Source organism: Giraffa tippelskirchi, chromosome 10 (genome assembly GCF_054371585.1).
Source record: "Giraffa tippelskirchi isolate mGirTip1 chromosome 10, T2T-mGirTip1v1.2.pri, whole genome shotgun sequence".
Classification (NCBI taxonomy): Eukaryota; Metazoa; Chordata; class Mammalia; order Artiodactyla; family Giraffidae; genus Giraffa; species Giraffa tippelskirchi.
Window position 1 is genome coordinate 56,202,016 of NC_137284.1, and position 27,615 is coordinate 56,229,630.

General features: G+C 40.3%; 1 protein-coding gene across 15 annotated transcripts in view; it reads left to right on the forward strand.

Annotated features, from left to right (window-relative positions):
* Window positions 1–27,615, forward strand: part of CDK14 (cyclin dependent kinase 14) — a 642,291-nt gene that overhangs the window by 461,740 nt on the left and 152,936 nt on the right. Inside the window, exon 12 of one of the 15 annotated variants that reach the window (XM_081531337.1) lies at window positions 12,442–12,527. The exons of the other annotated variants lie outside the window; for them this stretch is intronic. Within the exon in view, the coding sequence (XP_081387463.1) occupies window positions 12,442–12,518 (77 nt within the window). The 3' untranslated portion in view covers window positions 12,519–12,527. Of the gene's footprint in view, window positions 1–12,441; window positions 12,528–27,615 lie in introns of those variants that run through there. 15 annotated transcript variants of the gene reach the window in all.

Below are 27,615 nucleotides of genomic sequence, written 5' to 3' on the forward strand. Positions count from 1 at the left end.
CATGAGATTAAGGACAGTGGCTAGTACGTATTTTGGTTCAATAAATGTCTGTTGCCCTGAATTATTTTGAATGTTTAAAATAAGCATTATTTATGTGACTCTGATGATAGACATATATAAATTAAGGTATATATATAGACACAAACACACATATATGTATGTTTAAGTTATTAATTTTATGTATAAGTGCAACCACAGATATATAAAATGTAATGGGGGACTTCCCCAGTGGTCCAGTGGTTGAGAATTCTCCTGGCCCCAGAGGATCCCACAGACCTCCAGGCAGCTAAACCCGTGCACCACAGCTACTGAGCCTTCACACGCTAGAGCCCACGCTCCGCAGCAAGAGAGGCCGTTGCAATGAGACGCCTGAGCTCCACAACTGGAGGCACAGCAACAAAGACCCAGGGCAGCCAAAAATAAATAAATAAGGGGAAAAAAAGTAATGGGGATCCAGAAGAATAATATGTTTAGATGTGCATAAGGTATGGATGCTGACAAGCAAAAAACACACTCCACATAAAAATGCTTAGGGCTTGTGGGTGAGAGTAGATGTGATAAATGCTTCCTGAGTTCCCTTGGGAGGAGTCAAGGAAAGACAAAATAATAGACTGGGGCAAAGGGAGTCTTCTGAGACCATCAGGGGAGTCCTGGGGAAGAAGTTACATATTCCCAGAGGAGAAAATACTATTGCTAGGGCCCACCTGCCCCACCCCACTTTCCCCCTCCTCATTCTATCCCCAAAAAGTGCCTCAGTAGGTCTCAGGGACAATAAGAAAGTCTGAACCTTCAGGACATTACTTTGTTTTCCTTTGTTTAATAGACTTTAATTTCTAGAGCAGATTTAGGTTCATAGCAAAACTGAGCAGAAGGGGCAGAGATTTCAGGTATACCCCTCCCCCACCCTGACACATTGCAGCCTCCCCCATTTGTCAGCGTCCTCCACCAGTTGGTACATTTGTTACAGTCTGATGAACCTCCACTGACACATCACTATCCTCAGTGTCCATAGATTATGTTAGGGTGTGTTCTTGGTGTGGTACATTCTATGTACCATGTGCGTGTATGTGCTTAGTTGTGTCCAACTCTTTTAGAACCTCATGGACTATAGCCCACTAGACTCCTCTGTCCATGGAATTTTCCAGGCAAGATACTGGAGTGGGTTGCCGTTTCCTCCTCCAGGGGTTCTTCTCAATCGAACCTGTGTCTCCTGCATTGGCACGCAGACTGTTTACCACTGAGTCACCTGGGAAGCCTATAATGACTTGTGGCCACCACTGTAGATCATACAGAGTAGCTTCACTGCCCTAAGAAATCCTCTGTGTTCTGCTTCTTACCCCTCCCTCTCCGCTCACCCCTGGAAACCCCTGATCTTTTTACTATCTTCATAGTGGTGCCTTTTCCAGAATGTCATATAATTGTAATCATACAGGATGTTGCCTTTTCAGATTGGCTGCCTCCATTTACTAATATGCCTTTAAGGTCCTTCCAGATCTTTTCCTGGCTTGACAGCTCATTTCTTTTTAGTACTGAATAATATCCCATTATCTGGATGCACCCCTGCTTATGTAGTCATTTACCTACTGAAGGACATCTTGATTGTTCCAGGTTTTGGCACCTATGAATAGAAATGCTATAAACATCCCTGCACAGGTTCTCTTTCTTCTTCGTCTTCTTCTTTCTTTAACATAAATCAAGTTTATTTTTTAAAAGGACAAATTAAAAACCCCTCAATGGCACTGATTTTTAAATTGGTAGAAAGTCTTTATGGTGTTTCGTAACGGACCAAGAGGTATAAGATATAACAGGATAAACACGTCCCAGATTACTTTAGTTCATTTCCCCCTATTAAAAATAATGTTTATAGGTCTGTTTAACCTGTGAAAGCAATTTCAGTCTAACTACATGAAATCATTCTAGAAACACTGATGGACCCTTTGGACATCAGAGACTGGGCTGGCTGAAATTGTTATCAAACTCGGTGCACGGTTTCCAGTGTGCATGTCCACGCGTTCTCTTCTCGTCCTTCCTCTGTCCACCTTCCCCTCCCATGGCCCTGCTCTCTCCTAGCTGAGCCTCGACATAGTTCTTTTGTTCATGTTATTTATTTATTCCTAGTTAGTTATTTCAAAGACTTTATCTTTTAGAGCTGTTTTAGATTCACAGCAAAATTGGCCATAAGGGACAGAGATTTCCCATATATTCCCTGGCCTCATGTGTGTGTAGCTTAAAGAATTTTTAGGGCAGTGAAATTACTCTGTATGATACTATAATGGTGGATACACATTTATATATGTTCTTCAAATCCAAAGAAAGTATAGCATCAAGAGTGAACCTGAATATAATTTAGGTGATAATGATGTGTCGATGTAGGTTAATCAGTCGTTAACAGATGTGCCACTCTGGTAGGAAATGTTGATAATGTGGGAAGCTAAACCTGCATAGGTTTTCATGTAGACATACGTTTTCAACTCCTTTGGGTAAATACCAAGGAGTGTGATTACTAGGTTGGACATCCTTTGCCCAGGTTTTGAATAGATAATAAATTTAAGCAACTCACAATATCTACCAGTGTTATAAAGGAACACAGGACAAGACCTCCCCACCCCTTTCTGCCACCTACCCCCTTCCCCAGAACCACTGCCCCCCACTATAAGCCCCCATTTTATTAGTTCCCCTTCTATTTCTTTCATGTGTGTAAATGTAAGAAATTGTGAATGTCTGTTTTTGTATTTCCCATACTAAACACAATCTGGGGTCTTGCTTTTCTCATGAATGCATTCTGTAGGTCCTCTCCTGTCACCATATAGAGGAGGCCAGTGTGGCTTCCCTCTCTTCCTGCAGCCACATAGCTTTACACTGTGTGGATTTAACCTGTCCCTAGGCTTCCCAGGTGGCTCAGCGGTAAATTCCCCTGCCACTGCAGGAGCCACAGGCAATGCGGGTTCGATTCCTGGGGCAGGAAGATCCTCTGTTGTAGGCAATGGCAGCCCACTCCAGTATTCTTACCTGGAGAATCCTAGCTACAGTCCATGGAGTCACAAAGAGTCAGACACAACTGAGCGACTGACCAGGCACGAACCTGTCCCTATTTGTGGATGTCTGGGTTGTTTCCAGTGTTTTGCTGTTGTAAATTATTGCAACTCTGTACATATATACACATAAATACGCACACTGCATGTATGCAAGTTTTTCTGAAGGATAAATGACCAGAAGTAGGGTGCAAGAATTAAAAAGTGTACAGTGACCATTAAAGAATATGGGTTTCAGCTGTATGGGTCCATTATGCATGCATTTCTTTCATTAATACACTCTGCACTATGGTTTGTTGACTTGGGGAGGTACAGCACAGATATCAAAGGCAGCCTATAAATTGTAGGCATATTTTCAACTGCACAGACGGTCGTTGCCCCTTACTCCTTTGTTGTTCAAGGGTCAGCTGTATACAATTACAATTTTGAACGCTTCTGTGAAATTGTTGTCCAAAGTTCAGTTCAGTTCAATCACTCAGCGTGTCCGACTCTTTGCAGCCCCATGAACCACAGCACGCCAGGCCTCCCTGTCCATCACCAACTCTCAGAATTTACCCAAACTCATGTCCATTGAGTCAGTGATGCCATCCAACCATCTCATCCTCTGTCGTCCCCTTCTCCTCCTGCCCTCAATCTTTCCCAGCATCAAGGTCTTTTCAAAGGAGTCAGCTCTTCGCATCAGGTGGCCAAAGTATTGGAGTTTCAGCTTCAACATCAGTCCTTCCAATGAACATCCAGGACTGATCTCCTTTAAATGGACTGGTTGGATCTCCTTGCAGTCCAGGGGACTCTCAAGAGTCTTCTCCAACACCACAGTTCAAAAGCATCAATTCTTCGGCACTCAGCTTTCTTTATAGTCCAACTCTCACATCCATACATGACCACTGGAAAAACCATAGCCTTGACCAGACAGACCTTTGTTGGCAAACTAATGTCTCTGCTTTTTAATATGCTGTCTAGGTTGGGCATAACTTTCCTTCCAAGGAGTAAGCATTTTTTAATTTCACGGCTGCAATCACCATCTGCAGTGATTTTGGAGCCCCAAAAAATAGTCTGTCACTGTTTCCACTGTTTCCCCATCTATTTGCCATGAAGTGATGGGACAAGATGCCATGATCTTAGTTTTCTGAATGTTGAGCTTTAAGCCAACATTTTCATTCTCCTCTTTCACTTTCATCAAGAGGCTTTTTAGTTCCTCTTCACTTTCTGCCATAAGGGTGGTGTCATCTGCGTATCTGAGGTTATTGATATTTCTCCCAGCAATCTTGATTCTAGCTTGTGCTTCTTCCAGCCCAGCGTTTCTCATGATGTACTCTGCATATAAGTTAAATAATCAGGGTGACAATATACAGCCTTGACATACCCCTTTTCCTGTTTGGAACCAGTCTGTTGTCCCATGTCCATTTCTAACTGTTGTCCAAAGGGATGGTACCATTTGGCTGTTACGAGCAATGCATGAGAACTTCTTCTTCACTCCACGGTATAGTCAGACTTTTCTATTTTGCCTGTTAGCTGACAAAAAAGTTCTCAATATAGTTTTAATTTGCATGGGTTGAGCATCTTTTCATATTTTTCAGGATCTCTTGTATTTCATTTTCTGTGAACAGCTAATCACTTTTGCCCAATTTACAGTTGAGTTATGTGTCATTTGTCATTTTCTTAATTAATTTCTAGGAATTCTTTGTATATTAGAGAAAGTATCCCTTTTTCTACAAAAAGCTTTTGCGTCGCTGGAATTTTTTAAATGATTGTTTCTAACTTTTAACCAATTTTTAAAATAATCCTCATTCACATATCTTAATAGGTTTGTTTAAATTGTTTTGTCTCAAGAGAAAAAAAAACCTGTGTGGCTTAGAACAGTATGGTCATTATATTTTTTAAAACGACCAATTGCTATTATAAATAGATATATGTACAAATTTTTACATATTTTTGCATAAATTGGAAAAACCAATTTATATTTTCAAATGGATTATTTCATGACTGTCCTCTGAATCATGAATAAAGCTTAAAAGCTGAGTCTCTTGAATGTAGCATCTGCTCATTTAATTCCTAATAGGTCTTTTTAAAAATTCATTTATTCATAGTTCATTTCTATAGAATAAGTTAAACTTATTTATTAATGCAACCATATGTGCTGAGTACCATTTGTACGGTTAGCAAGTGGGAATATTGCAGTGAACAAACACACAAGACCCTGGTAGGTGGGAGAGGTGTATAATAAGTAAAATAGATTATGAAGTGGTAGAGAGTATAACAGAGGGAAACAGAACAGCAAATGGGTTCAGAAAGTTCCAGCAAAGGGAGTGATTTACAATTTTAAATTGTAAACATAATCAAGGAAGTCATCACTGAAAAGATAACGATTGACTGAAGGACAGAAAGAGAGAGAACCAGGAAGGTATTTGAAGGAAGAACTTTCTCGAAAGAACAGCAAGTGCAAAGGTCCTGGAGGGAAGGAGGAGGTTTAAAATGAGGTCAGAGGCAAGAGCACTGGGACAGGTCATAGAGAACCTTGAGGGGCTACTAGGAGACCTTCACCCCTTACTCTGAGCAAGATAGAAAACACTGGACTGTTTTGTACAAGATAGCGCATGACCTGGGTTACATAATAGTAAAATCATATCACACTGGGTCTTGTGCTGAGATTGGCGGCTCATGCAGAATTGGGGAGGTCAGTTAGGAGACCATGATGGAGTCTGGGGTGGGGGGATGATGAAATGTGCATGAATAAGATGGTCTTACTTTCTCAACTGCTCCATTTTACCTCAGAGCTGAACACATTTTCCCTTGGAAAGTAGGGCCAAAGTGAAGGAACATTTTGAGAACAATTGTTAAGATATTAAAGGAACAATTAGATAACAATTGGGATTTATTCTTTAGTATTTAGCATGAATGTGTCCTCCTCTGCACTTACATTTATGCTAACACAAAATTCCTTTACCTCTGGTCTCCATAGCAACCAGGCAGCTGGGACAGGCCACAGCTGCAGAAAATAAATAAATATATGTAACACACAGGTGCACATGTGGACACACACATGCGTGTATTACATATAATAAGGAATCCAACCTTGGGACTTTCATCATTCACTTCTGTTTAAATTTCTCTCTAAAGAATTGGGAAGTGAGTCTGTCTTCTTTGACCTGATTGCCTTCTCATTTCTTTTCCCTTACCCTCAAGTTCTGTGGTTTATGATCTCCAAATTAGAGGTCTCTCCATATATGAAGTTAACCCTAAAAATGCATTCCAGTATACAGTAGGTATAGACAAATACTGTTTGAATCCACTTATATGAAGTACCTGCAGCAGCTTCTGCTGCTGTTTAGTCCCTAAGTCGTGTCCAACTCTTTGCAACCCCATGGACTGTAGCCCACCAGGCTCCTCTGTCCATGGGATTCACCAGGCAAAAGTACCGGAGTGGGTTGCCATGTCCTCCTCCAGGGGATCTTCCCGACCCAGGGATTGAACCTGCCTCTCTTGCTTGGCAGGCGGCTTTACCACTGCACTGCCTGGGAAACCTCCATTTATACAAGGTACCTGGAATAATCAAATTCGTAGAGTCAGAAAGTACATTGGTAGTGCCAGGGGCAGGGAGGGGGAGGGGGCTTAGTGTTTGGTGGGGACAGAGTTTCAGTTTAGGAAGGTAAAAAATTTAAGAGCTGGATGATGTTGAAGGCTGCATTAGTGCCACTGAACTGTACAGTTAAAGGTGGTTAAAATATTATGTTTTATATTTTGTGACTTTTACCACAATAATAAAAAAAAAAAATTTTTTTTTTAAATTAGAGGTCTCTCCCTCTCTGCCTCTCCCTTTCAGTCCCCTTTATCTTTCTCTCCCACCTCTCCACCTTCTCCCCACCTCTCGTACCAGGGTGGCTCCTCTGTCACCATCTTCAAGATGCTTGCTGTGGATCAGCCTCGGAGGTAAGAGGTGACACTGTGGTATTCCTAGCACTACAGTCATTCTATCACCTTTGATGAGATTCATCACCAGCCAAACCTCATTGTCTATCAAAAGTAAGAGTCCATCGCAAAATTACGACATTTGCCCTTTCACTTGGTTCATAGTGACTCACTCTCAGCATGCTTTTGCGTAATGCCCTCTGCTCCATTTCCTTCTGGGACAAGAAGAGTCTTCCCCGTCTGGGTCCCAGGACCACTCTGCCTTGCCTGCTTTACATCAGCAGAGGCCACATGGCTCATACACCTCTGATGAAGTGATGCTTGGAATTTTGGGTTATAAGATAGAGCATTAATATTTTTTAAAAACATCTTGTGTATGTTTTGGAGGGATTGATTGGATTTTGTAGAATTGTAGGGCTTCCCAGGTGGCTCAGTAGTAAAGAACCTACCAGCAATACAGGAGACACAGATTCGATCCCTGAGTCAGGAAGATCCCCTGGAGAAGAAAATGGCAACCTACTCCAGTATTCTTGCCTGGGAAATCCCTGGACAGAGGAGTCTGGCAGGCTATAGTCCAGGGTGTCACAAAGAGTTGGACTCAACTGAGCGGGAACACTGCCTGTCTGAAGATAAAGCTGAGATGCTGGACGTCCTGCCGTGTGTGAGGCAAGCCCACATTTGCCTCGCATGACCTGCCAGTCTGTAGAGAACAGGCCTGAGAATTGTGGCAATCCCAGATCAGGGCAGAATATAGGTTCTATAGGCAGATTATAGGCATTTGAGGTTCTCCAGACTGGTAGAATCGGGGTGAGGGATTGAGAATTCTGAAAAGATTTTGCAGTTCCCTGCCGTCAAAGAGAACTGCAGGACTGCTTGAGCTGGGAGTGGAAGTGGTGTTTAGGTCGTGCCTTAACTATTGAAGCAAACTCAACATTACAGAGGAAAGAAGTTTCATGGGGCATCTCGCCCTGCTCAGTCTTCCGTAAGGCAAGGAGCCCAAGGTCAGAGACATTAAAGGACTTCCCCAAAATCAGTGTCAGATGGGAGTAGATCCTAGGAGGTCTCAGCCTGGATTTCAATTCAGTGCTCTTTTTTTGCAGTGTGAACCATGGGTGATCATGCTGCTGCATCTATATTATAATTTCTCACTGACTTTCTTCTAATGAACAGTTTCTTGACAATTAAGCTAACAAGAAAGTAGCCCCCCCCAAAAAAAAGATCTGATTTCTGTATTTAGAAACCACAAACATCACTTTTGTATGAAATAGTTTGGCCACCAAATAACATGTAGAATCCATATATGATACTTGTATTCATCTCTTAAATGCTGCCAACACAGGGGGCATTCAGTAACTATTTAATAACCAGTTACTATGCAGGAGTTCAGAAAAGGAAAGCACTATAAAATTCAGGGAGAGAAAAATGTTCCTAGACCAGAAGCAATTCAAAGTAATGAAATTAGACTGAAATAATTCTATTTTCCTGACTCAAGCAAGGAAACAGAGAATTTCTAAAGCGATTGTATTATTCTGAAGAGAAAGTTATCTAATCCAAGAAGCAGTTTGAAGAAACTTTGTTAAAGTCGGCAAGAATTTCTTGCAGTGAATGCAGTAAGATAAAAACAAAAGAATTAGCTGTTGGAAGCAAATTGCAAAATGATAATATTTTAAACATTCTGTGCCCAAAACTAAGCCCACAGACACACTGACCTTGAAGGCAACAGGCAAGTTTGGATTTAGTTGTACTTAGGTTCTGTAATGAAGTAAAAAACTTGTCAATCCTGCCTATTCACAGGCCTAACTGAAGTCCCCAAACTAAATCTATCCAGACTTCTTAATTCCAGAGGGAAGATGTAAATTACTTCAGGAATAGATACCATGATGATAACACCTTATATTTATGCTGTATTTTAATCAATACTACTTACAAAACATTTCAACATATTATCTCATTTGGAATTTAGAATAACCCTGAGTTGTTATCATGTTACTTGCTAAGTTACCCTTGGTGGTGGTGGTGGTTTAGTCTCTCAATTGTGTCCTACTCTTAGTGACCCCATGGACTGTAGCCCGCCAGGCTCCTCCATCCATGGAATTTTCCAGGCGAGAATACTGGAGTAGGTTGCCATTTCCTCCTCCAGGGGATCTTCCCAACCCAGGGATCGAACCAAGTCTCCTGCAGCTCTTGCATCGACAGGTGGAATCCTTTACCATTTGAACTACCTGGCACGTTACCTGCTAATGTTACCCTCTATAAGTATGGGTATCTTCTTTGAAACTTGTGCTTCCAATAAATTGTCAACTCCAAACTCCCTCTGTGGGTGTTTAGTTTTAAATGTCCAGTCCTTGGTACATGTTATGGGAACTGCTCAGTTTCATGATTTGCAGGCCAGAGGAGATCTGAAGCCTAAGCCTTTGTTCACACTTGGGACTTTCCCCTGGTCTTTAAAAAGGTGATGGAAAAACTGGAAGCAGTAGCAATTGTTCAGTGGGATGTTCAATGCCGGGAGGTTGAGAGGAGGGCAGTCTCCTGACAGGATGTTGCCCTGCAGAGACCACGCCTCCTGTTAGGGGACAGCTGTGGACATGCGGGGTCATCTTCCTTACTTTTCCAGAAGCTTCCCATCCACTCCCTCCAGCTCACAGAAGTCCTATGGAGGTTAAATGAGATCATCCATTTTTACATTCTCTTTACCACATTTTACATACTTTTAAGAAGATTTGAACTAATGTAAAAGTGCTTTTAAATTGTTAAGAGCCTGTATCTACAAATTAGGGTTTTGTACCATTTATATTGTATCTTCTACCAAGTATTTCTTTTCCCACTTGATGCTTTTCCTCAAGAATCCCTCTTTGTGTCTTTTTTATTTTTTAAGTGGTGGATAGCGAATATAATAGTCATGGGTTATGTCTGAATATTCAAGGGTGTAACTATGTGATGGTTATAAAAATTGACTTGAAAGATTCTTCTGCAAATCTGTGGCCATCATCTCAGATTTTTATGAGTTTGTTTATTTTTATTATCCACTTTTGGCTGTGCTGGATCTTCGTTGCTCCCTGCGCTTGGGCTTTCTCTGCTTGTGGCGAGCAGCGGCTACTTTGTAGTTGTGGTGGGCAGTCTTCTCGTTGTGGTACCTTCTCTTGTGTGGCTTGTAGGTTCACGAGTTGTGACATGTGGGCTTAGTTGCCCCACGGGCATGTGAAATCTTCCAAGACTTGGGATCAAACCTGTGTCCCCTGCATTGGCAGCCAGATTCTTAACCACTGAGCCACCAGGGAAGTCCTATCTCAGATTTTATTGCCAAAAACCTTGTGGGTCTGCCTGCCCTAAGGCTTGGGACATTTAAAGCTGTCTCCCTGCACCATCAACCACCACCTTTTTCAACTCTGTTCTTCCTCATCCCACCAGTAAATGCCACTACAGTCCCACAGTGAAAAGGCCAGTGAATTAGTACCTTTATGGGGTACGTGAACTTTATAGAGCAGAGGAAGTTAAACAGTGTTAAACGTGACCAGAAGAGTAGACTGTCTGGACTTGCATACTTTCTGATCCTGGCCTCGTGCTATGAGTCACTGGTAGCTGCGAGCAGGGGACAAAATGCTGGAGTGGAGAGCTCACATTTCAATCAGCAAGAGCCAGATGGTCCACACACTCATGTACTCGGATTCTTAACAAGTGCTCTCTGGGTGCCAGGCAGCCTTGGAGGTGCTGAAGACACAGTTGTGAACAAAGCAGATAAGCCCGTTGTTTATGGGGCTTCTGTGCCAGAGGGGAGACAGGTAGTAGACAAATTACAAGTCAGCACGGCTGGAGAAGTGACCCGGGACAGAGCAGCTGGGGTGGGTTTCTGACGGCCAAGGTGAAGAGCTAGGATTTTTACTTGAAGTGCAAAAGGAATCAGTGAAGGGTTTTTGAGCAGAGGAGGAAACTGATGTTGTGTGTGTTCTGAAGGACCTACTGGCTACAAAAAGTCACGAACCTGTTTCAGAGATGGAAAGGGGCTTCATCTCAAGTGTGAACTCCTCTTGATTGATGGTTTCTGCCCATGACTCTGGGCTGAGAAGGGTGCATAATAGCAAATCCAGGCTCAGGAAGTAGTTATTTTCACACCAGTTAAGAGTGATGCCATAGACATGGGCTGTAGGCTTTTCCCCATAGGTCCATAACTGACCAAGGATTTGATATGCGGAAAAAAAAAGTCATACATATGGCCCACACTATAAAATAAAAATTTAAAATAGCCAAAAATCATGATAATTACTGAAAATGTAAACTAAGTTCTTCCCCCATAGGCAGACCTGTGGGGGGCGGATATCTTTATAAATTGTAGAAATTCATTTCAGTGCAAGGAAGGGTCTGTCTATACTGACTTTCTGGGTATCTGCTTGAAGAATTTCCCATTTATTTTCACTAGAGGACATCCATAATAAGGGAGACAAACAGTGTCCAGGAAATGCCAGAGAAAATGTAGTGAGATTACATGTAGTGAAATTCTTCTGATAATGATTGCGTGCATGCGTGCTCAGTCATTTCAGTCGTGTCCAACTCTTCTTGACTCCATGGACTGTAAGCCGCCAGGCTCCCCTGTCCATGCAATTCTCCAGGCAAGAATAATGGAGTGGGTTGCCATGCTCTCCTCCAGGGAATCTTCCCGCCCCAGGGATCAAACCCGAGTCTCTTATGTCTCCTGCAATGGCGCTTTACCACTAATGCCACCTAGGAAACCCCTGATAATGACTATGGGACAATAACTCTTCTGCTAATGTAGAGGTGGAAGGAAGAGATCTTGGTTTCTTTTATTTGAGATCTTAGTTAATTAATATTTTACCCCCCAGATATTTAAGTAACACATAATAAATGGACTACTGACAGTTAGCTCAGTTTTAAGATAGCGGTGAAATTTCCTTCATTTACACCCACCCTTGATGAGCGCTGTAGGAGCAAACCGACAACAAAGTTGAGATTATTGAGAAAAGACATAAATGTGTATGTGCACAGATGGTTTTGCCTCTGGAGCCAGCTTTGTAGAGTCAACTCATAGTCTCTCAACTAAAAAAGGACAATTGATATTGTCTCAGAAAGCCAATCCTGACTCTCAATTAGCGCATTAAAATCACAGAATCACAGGAGTTTGAAGAGTATCCACCTGTCTGTGATTTTTATTCATTTGTTTAACTGTTGCCACAGAGGGTAATTTAGAATAGCTTAAGTATTTACCCTCCCTGGAGTAATACTGCTTTCAATATACCATATGTCTGCCTTGTGTATGTACAGCGTAACTGTACAAGATGATCAGTTGTTAAGGCTTATTATTAATAGTAATTTCCAGTGGTAGCAATAGGTAGCAGATATCGAAAGCCTCTTACGCGTTAGACACTCTTCCCAGCTCTTGAGGGGATTTTCTTATTGAAGACTCACAATAATTCTAGGAGGTAAATACTGCTATTTCTCCCATCTGTGAGGGAAACTGAGGCACTGAGAGATTTGTCTCTTTTTTTTTAAGGAATATGTCCAGGATCACTGGAACTTGGCCGACGTTTGTCTGGCATTTCCCATGAACACAAGACAGATTTGTTCTAAACTGAAAGGGTGAGGCACTGCGACATGTGGAAAAGGAGTCGGGGGTGGGGAGAGTACTGTTTGTGTCACTGTTGGTTTTTAAAATAGGCTTCATTATTTATGTCTTTATTTAGCTGTGCTGGCTCTTCGTTGTGCGTGTGGGCTTTCTCTGGTTGCAGCAGTGGGGGGCTCCTCTCCAGCTGTGGTGTGCGGGCTTCTCTTCACTGTGGTTTCTCGTGGTGGAGCCTGGGCTCTGGGGCACACAGGCTTCAGTACTTGTAGTGCATGGGCTTAGTTGCCCCACTGCATGTGGGATCTTCCCAGATGAGGGATCAGACTGGTGTCTCCACCATTGGCAGGTGGATTCTTAAACACTGGAGCACTAGGGAAGCATGGTAGACTTTTATTTTTTTAGAGCATTTTCAGGCTCACAGCAAAACTGAGCAGAAGAAATTTTACATAATACATATTATATAATATTACATAATATTATATAATAATACCTAAAAACTGAGCAAATAGAAATTTTCCATGTGCCTCCCGTCCCCCACATGCACAGCCTTCCCCATTATCAACATCCCACACCAGGGTGGTGCATTTGTTCAGCTGATAAACCTACATCATTATACCTCAGAGTTCATAATTTAGGGTTTGCTTTTGGTGCTGTATACTATATGGGTTTGGAAAAATGTATAAGAACACATGTTTACCATGCAGAGTAATTTCACACTCTTGAAAAAGTCTTCTGTCCTCCCCTCATTCATCCCTTCCTCCCCTCAGCCCCTGGCAACCAATGATCTTTTTATCATCTCTAGTTTTTTGCCTTTTCCAGAAGGCAAAAATAGTTGGAAGTGTGCATGTTTTTTAATTGCTAGTTAAAGGAACTTTGATCTGCTGGTGCTGCTGCTAGCATTGTGCATTGCTGAGGTCAAACTTCAAGTCTCTTCTAGTGGAGACATACAGAGACGTCATGGTGTCGTGGCTACGAGCCTTGACTCCACATCCAGACTGCTTGGGTTCAAATCCCAGCTCTGCCACTTATGAGCTGTGTGACACAGACAAGGTGCTCAGTGTCTCAGTACCTCGGTTTGTCTGTGTGTCAAATGGAGAAGATCTTATCCCCTTGCCCACAGTGTTGTTATGCGGACTAAATCAAGTTGCAGACCAATAGGACACAGGACATGTTTGCTAAATATCAAATAGGAGCCTTGGATCACCCAGCTCTTTGGTAACGAGTGGTAAACCAGGAGCTGAATCCTGGTTCAGCCTCTGCTACTAGCCTGTATCATGGCCTCAGGCAACTCAACCTTTCTAACCTCAGTTTAGTCATTGGTAGAATGAAGTGACCAGACCACAGTATGTCCCCTACATACGGATGCATTCTATTCTGAAAGCATGTTCTTAAGTCCAATTTGTTCATGAAGTCCAACAAAGTTAGCCTAGGTACCAAACTAACACAATCGGATATAGAGTACTGTACTGTTATAGGTTTATAAGACTTTTCACATAAATAATACATAAAAAGCAAAAAATAATGAAAACATTTTTAATCTTAGACTATAATACCTTGAAATGTACAGTAGTGCAGTATACAACAGCTGACATACAGAGGCTGGCATCGAGTGAACAGGCAAGAAGACTTACTGGAGGAAGGAGAGGAGGGGAGGATGGTGGAGCTGAAGGATTGACAGCAGTAGGAGACGGAGGGCAAGCTGCGGTTTCACTCACACCTGACATTCCTTGCTGGAGCCAGATACATGTTCATATCCTTGAAAGTTCGCACCATGAAGGTTCAGATGTAGGGGACCTGCGGTACCTGATGGCTCACACTTCCCCTCGAAGGTGCCGTCTTCCTGATCTCTTTCTCCCTGTGGAGAGTTTGCATGGAGGCATGGGTGGAGATGCATGGAGACTGAGACACAAAATCTTTCTTCTCCTTTCTTTTCTGGGAGCTGTAAAGATTCCGTCTCATTTGTGACTAGTTCAGTTCAGTTCAGTTCAGTTCAGTCGCTCAGTCGTGTCCGACTCTTTGCAACCCGATGAATCGCAGCACGCCAGGCCTCCCTGTCCATCAGCAACTCCTGGAGTTTACCCAAACCCATGTCCATCGAGTCAGTGATGCCATCCAACCATCTCATCCTCTGTCGTCCCCTTCTCCTCCTGCCCCCAATCCTTCCCAGCATTAAGGTCTAGTACACTTTGTGATAAATGCCTAAGAGATTAAACTTTATTTCTCTAAAGAAAAGCATCTTACGGCAAGAGAAGTGTCCTTTGACTTTTAGGTTGAGAAAGGTGTGGTTGGTGTGAAGACCTCAGCTGGGAATGTGCACACACAAACTCATGTTTGTATGTTTATCTGTTAGAAAAACCAAATGCCATAGGAAGTAAGAATGTTTAACGAATAGAGTAGATGTTTGTTTCTGGAAGTTGCTCAGAGATTGTTCTTTTTTTTTTTAACTCATGAGTTCTTTTTTTTTCAATTTAATTAATTTATTTATTTCGGCTGTGCTGGGTCTTCATGCTATGTGCGGAGTTTTCTCTAGTTGGGGTGTGCAGTTTTCTCATTGGGGAAGCTTCTCTTGTGTTGTGGAGCGCAGGCTTTAGTAGCTGCAGAGCATGAGCTCAGGAGTTGTGGTTCCTGGGCTGTAGAGCACAGGCTCGACTGCTGTGGCACATGGGCTTAGTTGCTCTGCAGCATGTGGGATCTTCCCAGACCAGGGATCGAACCCCTGTCTCCTGCATTGGCAGGTGAGTTCTTGACCACTGAGCCACCAGGGAAGCCCAGAGTTTGCTGTCTGAAAGCACACACCGTTGGTAATGAAAGGATGCTTTGCCACAGCCGGGTCACGGCAGGATGCTTCAGTCTCCTGCTTCCAGGACTAAAGATTGCTACTCAGCTTTTGCAGGAAACCCCTCTGGGTTTTGCAACAGGGCAGTACAATTCTGTTCTGAGTTAACGTGTCACATCAGAGCCTCTTGCTGGTAACGCTGGAGCTGTGTCAATTCACAGCCAGTATATATTTGGGGGATATTAAGTGTTTTAAAGCTGTGAATTGCAGTTGTGCAGACATACAAACTATTTCTAAAATGCCTTTTTGGATTACTGTGCTTTTTTGGAGTTGAGACATCTAAAAATCCCTGTATTTTGGAACAAGTGTAGCCCTCTCTGGGATAAACTCTCATCTGCCTGTGTGTATGCCTGTTCAGTTGCTCAGGTGTGTCCGACTCTTGGCAACCCTGTGGACCGTAGCCTGCCAGGCTCCTCTGTCCATGGGATTCTCCGGGCAAGAACACTGGAGTGGGCTGCCGAGCCCTCCTCCAGGGGATATTCCCCAGGGATCAAACCCAGGTTTCCTGAGCCTCTTGTATTAGTAGGCGGATTCTTTACCACTGAGCCACTTGGGAAGCCCCAAACTCTCATCTATTATGTATGAATTCTTACTTCTAGTCTGAGGACTATAGATGTTATAGATCCAGCTTTTCTATACCTTGGTCAGAATATCAGCTGAAACCTTGACCACTGGCTTGGTTTACCTAATAACTATAAGAAAGTCAATTTTGCATAAAAAGTCTTTTGAATACCTGTAAATACAATTTTCTTCTATTGATGGCCCCTTAATACTGGGTTCCATGATTCATTGTAGGCTATGGATGACCTTGTAGGTTTGGGGCACTGCTTTTCCACAGTGCCTGGCAAACAGTATGTACATGAGAAATATTTGTAGAGTGAGGGAAAGAATGAGGACTACTCATGTCTTCTAAAGGATTCATGGCTACAGTCTGCCACATAAGCAATTAAAGTGATAGTTGGAAACATCAGAGAGTGATTCATGACTTTGTTTATTGTTCATCGTTATAGAGGACTGGACCCTTTTTGCTCCACTGAAACTATCTTGAGACAGGCATCAGGTTCAATACCTGTGCCAGATGATAGCTCTGCCACAGCTCTTGGCTTAAATCATTACTACTTTCTTACAGGCTCAGGAGGAAAGAGTAAATGCATTTGTTAAAATGCAAAATAACCCTAAAGAATGGAAATTGTGAATAGATGAATATATGGTTTAGAGGCATTCATTATAAAGTACATCTAACGTTTCCTGTGGCATTTTGGACATACTCATTTTTATATTGACTTACAGTTATTCCATGATATTATTAAAAAATTCAATGCTATTAAATCAAAAAAAAATAAAGAAAGAAAAGTGTTCTTAAAAATCCTAGTTCAGCCTTCCAAGTCGCCTGAACATTATTGGAGTTTTTAATTGGTTGGTTTTTTGACTACTTACAAGTTTTCCCATTATTAAAGTTAAAAACATAGCAGTGTCTTATGAGATAATATACATTGGTGAGAAGGAGATACGGAGAATAAAAATTAAAATTACCCTCCTAGGGTATACAGTACATACATATAAGCAAATGGGAAAATTCCAATTTAGGTTTTATTTGTTTTCACACTGCCTCAAGCCATTTCAGGTTTAGGTCTTTTTCTTCACCCTGCTCTTTGCTCTTTTATTTTTAATGTAATTTTTTTAAATTAGAGCATACTTGCTTTACAATGTTGTGTTAGTTTCTGCTGTACAACAACGTAAATTGACCATATGTTTACATATATACCTTCCTTCTTGAGCCTCCTTCTCACCACCCCCCATTTCACACCTCTAGGTCGTCACAGAGCTGTGCTCCCTGGGCTATACGGCAGTTTCCCACTAGCTCTCTGTTTTACACATGGCAGTGTATATATGTCAGTGCTACTCTCTGAATTCATCTCACCCTCTCCTTCCTGCCCTCTGTCCACAAGTCCATTCTCTATGTCTGCACCTCAGATTTAGCTCTTTTAAGCTGGAAAACTTCAGAATGTATAGCATTGTTCACCAGTATTTTCCCATGAAATTGCAACGAATCACTGCCTATAAGCATGGCACTTTGAGCAAAACCTTTCCAGCTTCTGTCCCCCACCCCCACCATGTCGCAGAACAAGTGATTTCTTCTCTCTGAGCTCTCCTTCCTAGCTCCCTGCTGTGTGCGACCATCCTCTGCTGTGTCCCTGCAGTAAGAAGAGAAGGTGAAAATCAGCCTGCAGGTTTAAATTAATTGCACTTCTCAGTTACACTGTGAGTTAGCCAGTGCTTTAAATCACCGCATTCTAAACTTCTAGTTTAAACATAATTGGAAAGAGAAAGCTGACATTAAAGTAGTGACAGAATAAACCTAACTGAAGGAGAACAGTGTAAAGCACTCCTAATCAAATACTGGAATAATCTGTGAAAAATAAGCAGTTGACTGTGTTACTAAATACACCTCTTCCTGATTTGGGGCACTAATTTAAGCCCCTTTTTGTTTTCAAAACTTACCTAGTGAATTAGGTTGCTTTCATGCTAATGGAACATTATTTTTACTCATAATGCAATTGTTTTCAAAATAGAATTTAAAAAATCTAATTCTAAACATTATACATGCTCATTGCAGAAAATGTTGGAAATAGCTCTGTTTGAAAATGTATGCTTTGACAGTTAAGATCTGAAAGATGTTGGATGCAAGAGATCAGGTCTTGTGTGTTACTGGAACTAGCTTCAGATATTTGAGTTTATCCTGTCTTCATTTGGAAAAGAAAACAGATGCAGCTAGTGGCTCTGCCTCTGGGCTCCCAGGGGACTGTGTCCATATCCACACTGAAGCACTTTTCACCCTTTGTTGGTAATTCTGTATTTACTTTGCCCGGCCACCAAATTATAAGCAGGATGTCCTCATTTCTGTGTGCCCACAGTCCATGGAGTGCCTGGCATACGAGTCAGTGCCAGGTGACATTTTCTAGAAGAATTTAGAGTTTGACATCCCTTATATGTGGAATCTAAAAAGAAATGAGACAGATGAACTTACAAAACAAAAAGAGACTCACAGACTTAGAGAATGAACTTACAGTTGCTGGTGGGAGGGATGGGGGGAAGCAATAGTTAGGGAGTTAGAGATGGATATATATACACTGCTATATTTAAAATGGATAACCAACAAGGACCTACTGTGTAGCACAGGGAACTCTGCTCAATGTTACATGGCATCCTGCATGGGAGGGGAGTTTGGGGGAAAATGGATACATGTATGTGTATGGCTGAGGCCCTTCGCTGTTCACCTTAATCTATCACAACATTGTTAATCGACTGTACCCCAATACAAAATAAAAAGTTTAAAAAAAAAAAAAGAGTTTATGTAAGTAGTGATGGAAAGTAAATGAAGGAAGACTTTTTCCTTTGTTATTTTTTCCACTTTCTTGTGACATGTTTCACTATCAATTTTGGCTCTTTTATGCACAGCTAAAACTGACATACTGTATTTCTGAAAAAAAATTTTCTATTAGCATATCCTGTCAAACCCTAGATAGAGGCAATCCTTAGAGCTCATATTTGTGTGCAGTCATTAATTGCTAAGAATGATAATTTACTGGTAAATTCAAGATTGTATTAATTTTATCTGTAATGGAATTCTTCCTTTCTGAAATCATAGCAAATTATTAAAATTGCTTGTGGGGAGTACAAAGTTAAGAAGATCAAATTTGTATTATAAGGACATTTGATGTAATTAATTTTTAAAATAGATCTTGCTTTTAAAATACCAGACTATATTTGTTATACATAATAATAATTTTGCTAAACCTCCATAAGAAACTATTCTTACCATTTCTCCTTTATTTGTCAGTTAATTCTCAAACCTAGAATATGGCTTTACATTTCTGTTCTACACCAAGTGACTGAATTATGTTGGGTCTTATATAATGCAATCTAGTAGAGAATAAATGCAGATGTTAGACATTCTTTTGAACCAAATAAATACGTGATTGTTGATGAGCGCTTTTGCCTGTAGCTTTAAAACAGTGCATGTTTGTAATCAGGGCTATTCCTCAGCTAGTGCATACCACTGAAGGCATAATGGCTAGTTAATGTACTCATTGGTCCAGGCCTTGCAGAGTATTAAAGATTTTGACAATTACCTCTGCTTGAAAAATGAGTGAAACCCATGAAAATGTCAAAATTTCTGCGTCATCGTGGGAGTATTAATGCATTCTCAGAGTAATATTTGAGTTGAATATGAAATTCCAAATCTTTGAAACCTGGAATTGGAGAGCAATAAGTATGAGTCACCCCAACTCCTATCTTTCTGTCACACCCCGTGTCCAGTTCATCCACAAATCTTACTTGCTTACCTTGAAAATATTTGCAGCTTGCCTTCTCACTGCATTCACTCTGTTGCCATAGCCCATGTCCTGTCCTGTCTCTCCTCGACTGTTGTGATAACCTTTATCGATCTCCCAGCTTCCGTCTTTGCCTCCAGTAATAGTGTATTCTCCAAACAGAGGCCATAGTGAACCTTTAAAAGACAGTTCTAAATCATGACATAAAGGCCAGAAATCTGTGTGAGCCGGTCTTCCACCCGTCTTTCCGGGGGTGTCTGCTCCAGCCACTCTGTCTTCCAGGCTCACTTCAGACTTTCACATCCCCTCCTGGAATGTGAGCTGCTTGCAGGCAAGAGGGTCTTCTCTTTGGTTCTCTCTCATATCTTCCGTTCCAAGAAGTATATTGGCACACAGTAGTTGCTCAATGAATAGTAGTTGAATGAATGAGTTATTGCACAGATTTCTAGTCATTTCTTTTGAATAAACTCTGTATTTAGAGACAGGAAGCTGAATATGTTCTTAACTTTCTTTTTGTTCTTTTTATCTAACGGTATTGTACATGTGAAACATACCAAAGCAAAAGCAATATAAATCATTTGGATTCTCTTCTTTAAAAGCTTATAATTCAAAGCAGATAACACCAACAAAATGTACCAACTAATATAAAGCAGAATTAAGTCTATTAAGTATTAAATTATGAAAAAGAAATGAGATCAATATGAAAAAGAAATCACTTAATTCTACCGTATGCACAAATCCTTTCTAGATGGAAAGATGAAAAAAAATAAACATTTTTCTGAACCTTTATCGAAGTACACTTATTCCTATATTTTATATTAAAAGCCACATTTGGTGGAGGCTTAGTCACTAAGTTGTGATCAACTCTTGAGACCCCATGGACTATAGCCTCCCGGCTCCTCTGTCCATGGGATTTCCTAGGCAAGAAATTGGAGTGGATTGCCATTTCCTTCTCCAGTGGATCTTCCTGACCCAGAGATTGAACTCTGGTCTCCAGCATTGCAGGAAGTCTACTGCCTTGAAGGCAGATTCTTTACCAACTGCGCCACCAGGGAAGTCCTTCAAAGCTAAGTTTAAGAGACACTAGCGTGTTTCACACGCTAGTAAAGTAATGCTCAAAATTCTCCAAGCCAGGCTTCAGCAATACGTGAACTGTGAACTTCCAGATGTTCAAGCTAGTTTTAGAAAAGGCAGAGGAACCAGAGATCAAATTGCCAACATCCACTGGATCATTGAAAAAGTGAGAGAGTTCCAGAAAAACATCTGTTTCTGCTTTATTGACTACACCAAAGCCTTTGACTGTGTGGATCACAATAAAGTGTGGAAAATTCTTAAACAGACGGGAATACCAGACCACCTGACCTCTCTCGTGAGAAACCTGTATGCAGGTCAGGAAGCAACAGTTAGAACTGGACATGGAACACAGACTGATTCCAAATAGGAAAAGGAGTACGTCAAGGCTGTATATTGTCACCCTGCTTATTTAACTTATATGCAGAGTACATCATGAGAAATGCTGGACTGAATGAAGCACAAGCTGGAATCAAGATTGCCAGGAGAAATATCAATAACCCCAGGTATGCAGATGACACCACCCTTATGGCAGAAAGTGAAGAAGAACTAAAGAGCCTCTTGATGAAAGTGAAAGTGGAGAGTGAAATAGTTGTCTTAAAACTCAACATTCAGAAAACTAAGATCACGGCCTCCTGTCCCATCACTTCATGGCAAATAGATGGGGAAACAGTGGAAACAGTGGCTGACTTTATTTTGGGGGGCTCCAAAATCACTGCAGATGGTGATTGCAGCCATAAAATTAAAAGACGCTTACTCCTTGGAAGGAAAGTTATGACCAACCTAGACAACATATTAAAAAGCAGAGACATTACTTTGCCAACAAAGGTCTGTCTAGTCAAGGCTATGATTTTTCCAGTAGTCATGTATAGATGTGAGAGTTGGACTATAAAGGAAGCTGAGCACTGAAGAATTGATGCTTTTGAACTGTGGTGTTGGAGAAGACTCTTGAGAATCCCTTGGACTGCAAGAAGATCCAACCAGTCTATCCTAAAGGACATCAGTCCTGAGTGTTCATTGGAAGGACTGATGTTGAAGCTGAAACTGCAATACTTTGGCCACCTGATGCGAAGAGCTGACTCATTGGAAAAGACCCTGATGCTGGGAAAGATTGAGGGCAGGAGGAGAAGGGGACAACAGAGGATGAGATGGTTGGATGGCATCACTGACTCAATGGACATGAGTTTGGGTAAACTCTGGGAGTTGGTGATGGACAGGGAGGCCTGGTGTGCTGCAGTGGTGTCGCAAAGAGTCGTACATGACTGAGCGACTGAACTGAACTGAATATGTTAAGTAAGTAACTGAACTAAAATAAGTAAGTAACAAGGATTTATTGAACAGCAGAGAGATATAGCCATTATTTTGTAATAACTTTGAATGGAGTGTAATCTGTAAAAATATTGAATCTCTTATTGAACAGCACAGAGAGATATAGCCATTATTTTGTAGTAACTTTAGAGTGTAATCTATAAAAATATTGAATCTCTATGTTTTACACCTAAAAATACTATAGTATTATAAATCACTGTCCTTTGATAAAGAAAAGTTTTGTAAATATTCTTGTGCATATATTTTTGTTCACTTGACTTTTAGGTTCAATTCACTTTTTAGGTGAATTCCTATAGATAAAACTGCATAATCAAAAATTTTTTTAAATAAATGGAAAGATGCAACATATTGTTATATTAAAAAATTATTTATCAGCTTTTTCAGATAAATACATATTTTAATGAAACTCTAACTAGGTTTCTAGTGGGATCTTTGTTTATTATGTTGATTGACTGTTTTATTTGAAATTCACTTTCCTTCTCCACCTAACCTAAAGTGTCCCTCACACTCTACATCATACCTCCATGTTTTATTTCCTAGAACAATGTCTTTTCCCTCAGCTTTATTGGGTTGTAAGTGACAGAAAGCACTGTGTAAGTCTAAGATATACAACACAGTTACTTTATATGTGTATATATTACAAAATGCTGCCATAAGTTTAGTTAACACATCCGTTACTTCACATAGTTTCAATTTTTTATTTTACAGTGAGAACTTTAAAACTCTACTCTCTTGGCAACTTTCAAATAAATATGCAATGCAATATTGTTAACTGTAGTCACCATGCTTTACACGACAGCCCCAGAACCTATTCATCTTATAACTGGAAGTTTATACCCTTTGACTACTTTCATCTATTTCCCATCTCCAGCCTTACACCTCAACCACATCTGTTGTCTGGTCTCTGCTTCCATGAGTTTAAGTATTTTTTTAGATTCCACATAGAAGACAGATCATGTAGTTTCTGTCTTTGTCTGACTTATTTTGCTTAGCATACTGCCCTCAATTTCGATCCATGTTATTGCACACGGCAACATTTCCTTCTTTTTTATGACTGAATATGTGCGAGTTGGGCAATAAAGAAGGCTGAGCACTGAAGAATTAATGCTTTCGAATTGTGGTGCTGAAGAAGACTCTTGAGAGTCCCTTGGACAGCAAGGAGATCAAACCAGTCAATCCTAAAGGAAATCAAACCTGAACATTCATTGGAGGGATTGATGCTGAAGGTGAAGCTTCAATTTGGGCACCTGATGCAAAGAACTGACTCATTGAAAAAGATCAGAATGCTGGGAAAGACTGAGGGCAGGAGAAGAAGAGGGTGACAAAGGATGAGATAAGCATCACCAACTCAATGGACATGAGTTTGAGCAAGCTCCGGGAGATAGTGGAAGGACAGGGAAACCTGGTGTGCTGCTGTCCATGGGGTCACAAAGAGTCTGACACAACTTAGCGACTGAACAACAGCAACATTCTGGTGTATACATATGCTGCATTTTCTTTATCCATTCATCCACCAAGGAACATTTATGGTGGTTCCATATCTTGGCTGTTATAGATAATGCTGCAGTGAACATAACAGTGTGGAAATCTCTTTGATTTCCTTCAGATATTAATATATACCCAGAAGTGAAATGACTGGATAATGTGGTGGTTCTATTTTTAATTTTTTTGAAAAACCTTTATACTCTTTTCCATAGTGGCTGTACCAATTTAAATTCCCACCAACAGTGCCCAAGTGTGTCCTTTTCTCTACATATCTGTACATTCTAACAGGTGTGAAGTGAAATCTCACTGTGGTTTTGATTTTCATCTCCCTGATGTTTAGTGAGGTCAAGTACTTTTTCACGTACTTGGCCATGTGAATGTCTTCCTTGGAAAAATGTCTATTCAGGCTCTTTGCCCATTCTTTAATTGGATTATTTGTTCTTTTGCTAATGAGTTATATGAGTCCCTTCTATATTTTATATATTAGCCATTTTTCAGATGGGCTTCCCAGGTGGCTTAGTGGTAAAGAATCTGCCTGCCAGTGCAGGAGACACAGGACACAGGAGTTCAATCCCTGGGTTGGGAAGATCTCTGGAGGAGGAAGCAGCAACCCAGTTCAGTCTTCTTTCCTGGAAAATTCCATGGACAGAGGAGCCTAGCAGGCTACAGTCCAGGGGATCACAAAGAGTTGGACACAGCAGAAGCCACTGAGCTTCAGCACCACCATTTTTCAGATATGTGGTTTGCAAATATCTTCTCCCATCTTGTAGCTTGCTCTTTCATTTTGTTGATTGGTTCTTTTTCCATGCAGAACCCTTTAGGTTGATGTAGTTCCACTTGTTTATTTTCATTTTTATTCCCTGTGTTTGGGTATTGTAACTATAAAATCATTATGAAGACTAAGGTCAGTGAGCTTTTTCCTGGTGTTCTTCTGTGGTTTCAGGTTTTGTGCTTTTTCCGGGTTTTTTGTGTGATATAAAATAGAGGTCCAGTTTCATTCTTTTTCATTTGAGTATCATTTTTTCCCCAGCACCATTTATTAAAGAGACTATCTTTTCTCCACTGAGTATGTTGGTTCCCGTGTCAAACATTGACCATGTTTATGCATGAGTTTACTCCTGAGCTCTCAATTCTGTTCCTTTAGTGTTCCATGTGTCTGTTTTTATGCCAGTACCATGCTGTTTCTATTACTGTAGCTTTGTGCTATAGTTTGACATTAGGAGGTATATTAACTCCGACTTTGTTCTTCTTTCTCCATATTGCTTTGGTCTTTTGTGGTTCTGTGTGAATTTTGTCATTTTTCCCTATTTCTGTAAAAAATGCCATTGGAATCTTGATAAGGATTATGTTAAATCTATTGATGGCTTTGGGTAGTATGAACATTTTACCAATGTGTTAATTCTTCCAGTTATGAGTATGGAATGTCTTTCTACTTATTTGTGTCTTCAGTTTCTTTCATCAATGTCTTACAGCTTTCGGTGTACAGATTTTTACCTACTTGGTTAAATTTAATCCTAGGTGTTTTGTTGGTTTTGATGCTGTTGTAAATAGATTGTTTCTTTTTCAGATTAGTCATTGTTAGTATATAGAAATGTAACTGATTTTTGTTTACTGAATTTGTGTCATGCAACTTTCCTGATTGTGTTGATTACTTCTGACAGGTTTTTGATGGAGTCTTTAAGATCTACTGTGAAAAAACCCATGCCATCTGCAAACATCAACAATTTTACTTCTTCTTTTCCAATTTAGATATGGTTTTTTTGGGGGGGGGTGTGGTTGGCTGGCTTCAGTTTTTTTGTTGTTGTTGTTGTTAGTTTCGTGCTTGATTGCTCTGGCTAGGACTTCCAATACTGTTTTGTATTGGAATAGTGAGAGTAAGTCCTTTGTCTTTTTCTCTAAGAGTTGTACCTTTCACCATTGAGTAGAATGCTGGCTGTGGGCTTGCCATACATAGACTAGGCTTTTTCTGCATCTATTGAGATGATCAGGTGATTTTTATCTTTCATTCTGTTAATATGATGTAGCACATTTATTCATCTGCATATGTTGAACTGTCCTTGCATCCCAGGGATGCATAATATGAAACATTATTTTTTTGTTCTGGTGGAAAATGAAAAGTAATCTGTCATCATCTACTGAAGTTTGAAATATGCATACCATTTTCCAAGCATTTCTATATTGGGGAATCTGTGTAACAAAAAAAGAAAGCACCAGTATACAGAAATAGAAGTGCAAGGATTATTGATTGAAACATTGTTTTTAAGAGAAAAAGGGACTGGAAACTACCTAAATTTTCATCAGTAGGAGAATGGTCAAATAGTTTCTGTAATTCTAGCCTCTAGAATATTACATAGGTTTGAAACAGTTGTTATATATTTTTCATTTGAAGGCCTATTCAATATATATTATTAGATGCCTAAAAAATTTCAGAGAATATTTTGTACAATCCATTTAAATATTAAAATCGTATATATATTTGTATATATGGATAGATTTTTATTTATAAACATAAACATGTGGAAAGAGACATAGCAAGCCATTAACCATTGCTATATCATTAAAAGTAAAAAATCAGGAGCAGGAGAAAATATTATTAATATATATTGTATGCCATTTTATTGTTTAGCTTCGTAAAACATGTATGCTTTCATTTAAAAAATTTAATAAAGATTGTTCAATGGTAAATGTAAATATATACTATAGGACATTGATGGTTTGGCTTTGAGTATGTGTAAATACTATATAGTATAAGCAAAGAGATCCAGCACTACTGTATTTGGTCAGATATACAGTCATATACCTATGGCTGATTTTGTTGATATATGGTGGAAACCAACACAATATTGTAAAGCAATTATCCTCCAATTTAAAATAAATAAATAAATTTTTAAAACTAGGACTAGATGACCTCATCTTCTAGAGAATATACAAAAATTCCAAGTCCTGCACTACAACAAGAATAAGGGGAGTCCTTGAAGTAGAAGAAAAGGACCCCAGACAAAAATGTGGAAACGTAGGAAGGAATGAAGAACCCAGGGATGAACTAACATGGATGGACTTGGAAGGCATTATGCTAAGTGAAATAAGACAGAGAAAGACAAATGCTGCATCACTTATATGTGGGATCTAAAAAATACAACAAATTAGTGAATATAACCAAAAAGAAGCAGACAGATGGATACATAGAACAAACTAGTGTTTACCAGTACGGTAGGGGTGGAGGAGCAATATAGAGGTGGGGAATTAGAGGCACAAACCGCTGGGTATAAGATAGACTCAAGAATGTATTATGCAAACAGGGAATAGAGCCAGTTTTTGTAATAACTACAAATGGAAAGTAACCTTTAAAAACTATATAAACATTTTTTAATTAAAAATAAACATTTGAATGGGAGAAAATAATAGCAAACGAAGCAATGGACAAACAATTAATCTCAAAAATGTACAAGCAACTCCTGCAGCTGAATTCCAGAAAAATAAACGACCCAATCAAAAAATGGGCCAAAGAACTAAACAGACATTTCTCCAAAGAAGACATACAGATGGCTAACAAACACATGAAAAGATGCTCAACATCACTCATTACCAGAGAAATGCAAATCAAAACCACAATGAGGTACCATTTCACGCCAGTCAGAATGGCTGCTATCCAAAAGTCTACAAGTAATAAATGCTGGAGAGGGTGTGGAGAAAAGGGAACCCTCTTACACTATTGGTGGGAATGCAAACTAGTACAGCTGCTATGGAGAACAGTGTGGAGATTCCTCAAAAAACTGGAAATAGAACTGCCATATGACCCAGCAATCCCACTGCTGGGCATACACACTGAGGAAACCAGAATTGAAAGAGACACGTGTACCCCAATGTTCATCGCAGCACTGTTTACAATAGGCAGGACATGGAAGCAACCTAGATGCCCATCAGCAGGCAAATGGATAAGGAAGCTGTGGTACATACACACAATGGAATATTACTCAGCCATTAAAAAGAATACATTCCAATCAGTTCTAATGAGGTGGATGAAACTGGAGCCTATTATACCGAGTGAAG